This window comes from Austrofundulus limnaeus, unplaced genomic scaffold (assembly GCF_001266775.1).
Source record: "Austrofundulus limnaeus strain Quisiro unplaced genomic scaffold, Austrofundulus_limnaeus-1.0 Scaffold130, whole genome shotgun sequence".
In the NCBI taxonomy this organism is placed as follows: domain Eukaryota; kingdom Metazoa; phylum Chordata; class Actinopteri; order Cyprinodontiformes; family Rivulidae; genus Austrofundulus; species Austrofundulus limnaeus.
Genome location: NW_013952532.1, coordinates 533550 through 537242, shown reverse-complemented (window position 1 = coordinate 537242; position 3693 = coordinate 533550). Strand labels below are relative to the sequence as shown.

General features: G+C 35.8%; 1 protein-coding gene across 1 annotated transcript in view; it reads left to right on the top strand.

The window, feature by feature from the left end:
- Positions 1-295: 295 nt before the first annotated feature.
- The window catches only part of cyth4b (cytohesin 4b), a gene marked incomplete at both ends in the record, with an annotated part of 8335 nt that continues 4937 nt past the window's right edge, over positions 296-3693 (top strand). Inside the window, 4 exon segments of the mRNA XM_014015492.1 lie at positions 296-369; positions 502-566; positions 2334-2400; positions 3165-3283. Coding sequence (XP_013870946.1) covers positions 296-369; positions 502-566; positions 2334-2400; positions 3165-3283 — 325 coding nt within the window.

Below are 3693 nucleotides of genomic sequence, written 5' to 3'. Positions count from 1 at the left end.
GTGTAGTCTGGGAAGCAAAGATGGTGTGAATGATTAGAAAGTAACAGACTTTTGTCCGTATTATTTTAAGAAATGTCTGAATAGCAGCTATTATTCACAAGAAAACCACAACAGCTGTTCTGCACATCTTCCAGAGAATTCTGTTGTTTTTTTTGTTTTGTTTTTTAATTAAGAAACATAGTAATGCTTTTTTTCCCCACTGGGTATAATTTCAAAAGAATGTTCTGACATGTTGGACTTATCTGGATTCAGACAGATTATTTTTTCTCTTTACATCTTTGTGTAGTTTCSTCAGACTTCACAGCAGATGAAAGGATGGAGCTTGAGAGCATCAAAATGTACAAGAAAGACCTCCTGGATGACATCCAGGTAACATCTGCACCCAGATTTTATACCAGCTTCAAAATAAAAGTATTGTAGTGCCTCAGAGMTCAAAGTTTCTTTGTGATTTGAATGTTACAAAAACAAATGTTAAAGGTGACATTGTCCTTCCCTGTCCAGAAGTTAAAGACGGAGATAGACAACATCATGGCAGAAATCCTCAGTTTTGATTTTGCAGAAGAAAGGTGGGTTTTAGCCTGGGGAAAAACCCTGCACCTTTTTTWWTTTTWWTTTTTTTGTCACAAACCACWTTTTTCCTTTTTTTATGAATCACCTCAGAAAAATGCTTCTGTAGAAATGCCACAGCTGTTTCAGTTTCATAGTGGATTTCCAACAATTTAACTCCCTCTTTTTTAACAATTTAAACTCTCTTATTTATATTCCAGGATAAAAGAAAAAAAAGTTATGTATTTTTTGACTTGTATCCAAGTCAGTTGAGAACACATTCTCATTTTAAATAAGAACCTGGCCAAGCGGCAACGGAGGAAAAAAAATGTGTCAAACAGCGGTAGAATAACCTGAACACAACAACCATCATGAAATCAACAACAGCTAAACAGATAAGAAGAACAACATGTGAAAATAAGATAACAAAAAACACATGTGGTGATCATGAAGTGGTGATCGCACTGAACTTTTAAAAGATGAAAATGGGATAAAAGAGGTGAGCTTCAGAATCAATTGTGAATGTTTCCAATCATTGGCAACAAAAAACTGAAATGATGAATGGCTAAACGAAGTGCGCGCTTCAATGACACGTATAGATGCTGGAACAGAGAGCACGAATGTTACTGTGAATGTTGAGTATTGATCAGAGGTAGGATGGGATTTTACCAATTAGGGTTTTATAGATGGACCAAAACCAGAGCGTTTGTCTGTAAAGGGAAGGCCAGTTCAYCAGGGAATACAAAGTTACTGAAAATTATCTGTCTGAACAGTGAAAACCTGTCCCTGAAACCAACTACTGTTAAAAACAAGGAATAGCGCTAAAACTGAATTTTCAGCTAAAAGAAACAAATATGAAATTAGTTTTTAAAATGACTTTTAGCAGGAATAAACCAACTGCCACATTATAAGCATAAGCAACCGAGTCAGTTTGGAAGACTGTTATCAATGATCACCATGTAATATTTTACTAAAAGATGGGGGAAAACGTGTTGTCACCTCTGAAAAGTTTTGTTTTTCTTTAGTCTCTATRAGGTCTCCTAAAATAAAGAACAAATTTGGTCACATGGTCAGCTGATTGGTCAGAAATGGTTGCTTCTCTTTTTTTATTTATTTATGGCAAACTAAACCGACCACTATAGCGGACATTATGAAAACGTCTCTGTGGAAAAAGAACCAACAAAAGAGAAGCTGACGTCACTTAAACATCTTCAGTGAGAAAAACATCCTGTGGTGTAAACTCCAACGCAGCTGACTTTTCGCACACAGAAAACTAAAGTCGTAGGACAAACCCAACTGAATAAATAAATAAATAAATAAATAAATAAATAAATAAATAAATAAATAAATAAATAAATAAATAAATAAATAAATAAATAAATAAATAAATAAATAAATAAATAACAAGTCAGATTAGACAAGTGCTTTTTAGCTGATCACAAGCTAAAGGCTGTGTCATTCTGCATATCTAATTTAACTTCCTTATGGATGTTGTTTCATAATGAGAATCAAACTTGCCAATTTCTTCTTTTCAAATCAATTATTATAAACATTCACATCAAAAGGCACATTTTAAAAATTTTGTAATATCTAGGTTTTTATACAAACAAAGCTTTTATTGATACGCTTCATAATGTCACAAATTAGCTGAAAATCTAGATTTATATTTCATTTTTTTTCCCTGACTTTGAATTCTCCCTGACTGTATTCAGGWGATTTAATGTCTCGGAGCCTTATTTAATGAAACTCTCTGTAATCAAATCCTTTTCTTCAATTATGCGTTGCAGCAAAACCGTTGAGAAGAACAAACAGTTTTGTAAYGGGAAGAAGAAGTTTAACATGGACCCCAAAAAGGTGAGCGAGGACATCCTTTTCTTTGTCTCTCTGTGGGCTGATGGGTTGCAGCAGACCAAAAGYGTGTTCTTAAAATATGAGGCAAGAGGTTGGGTCTTATATTTGTACTTTACTGTCATTTCTTCTCAACTTGTTCTTGTTGCAAGTCTGTGAACTTGCGCTGACACAGGCCCACAGCAGTGGTTTTACACACATGTTGGTTACATCTCTGTATCAAGAGCTGCTCTTCATGATAATGGTTAAAGCCCAGTGTTAAAGTCCTGACAATGAAAATGTTGCATCTGAAGAAAACATCTGGGAGTGAAGATGAGAAGTGATTTGTGTGAAGGCATGCCAGTGTATTTTTAAACTCAGACCTTCCTTTCAAAATCCTGTGTTGCGACAGAAAGAGGAAGAGAAATTAGATTTAAGGAATTGGGATTGTGGAAACTGCACAYTTTTGTTTTAGCAACATCAGATGAGATCATCATGAACTCAACATGCAGCATTGAGGGCAATCATCAGGAAAGTGYGAGCCTGATGTCGGGGTTGTTCAAAGCATTGGTTTTCATCATTTCACCACTGATGTGAAAACCCCCAGAGCCAAAAGTTACCAAGAACACACTGCATTCATCTGCTGAATCTGCAAACTTTAACCACTGGCTAAATTTGAACCAAGGGCTGACACTTGAAGGCACTTTAAACCCGAACCCTAAATTTACCGCCTTCATGTGCAATACTGAAAAAAAAAAAGACTTCCTGCTAATGCTAGTTATTTTTGACAGGGTATTAATTACTTGGTGGAGAACAAACTGCTCAATGGAAGTGCTCAGTCCATTGCTGAGTTTCTCTACAAGGAGGAGGGACTCAACAAGACAGCCATYGGAGAATTCCTTGGAGAAAGGTGAGGAGAGAGTGGACACACTGGGGAGAGGAAGAGGGGGGAAGGTGGAGGATGGAACAACAGAAAATAAGGAGAGAAGAGGAAAAAAGAGATGATGGTTTAGAAAAGCAGAGTAAAATTAATAATGAGTTTATATATATTTAAGCAGTGCAACAATACATGTACCAGTATCGAACCATACCAAACAGAGCTTTAGGTTCAATACACACTTGTATCGAACAATACAGATTTTAAAAATTTACTTTATCAACTTGTCTTCTGAAGATGCTCTGTGTTAAAGGATCAGTGGATCTGTGTTCGACTACTCCACCTAGGCTGCATTTTTGAGCGCAGATCCGCAGATCCTTCTGCTGTTTCAGCAACATTTAATTAAAAAACTGTACTTTTGAGGTTAAACAAATGTTCATAAT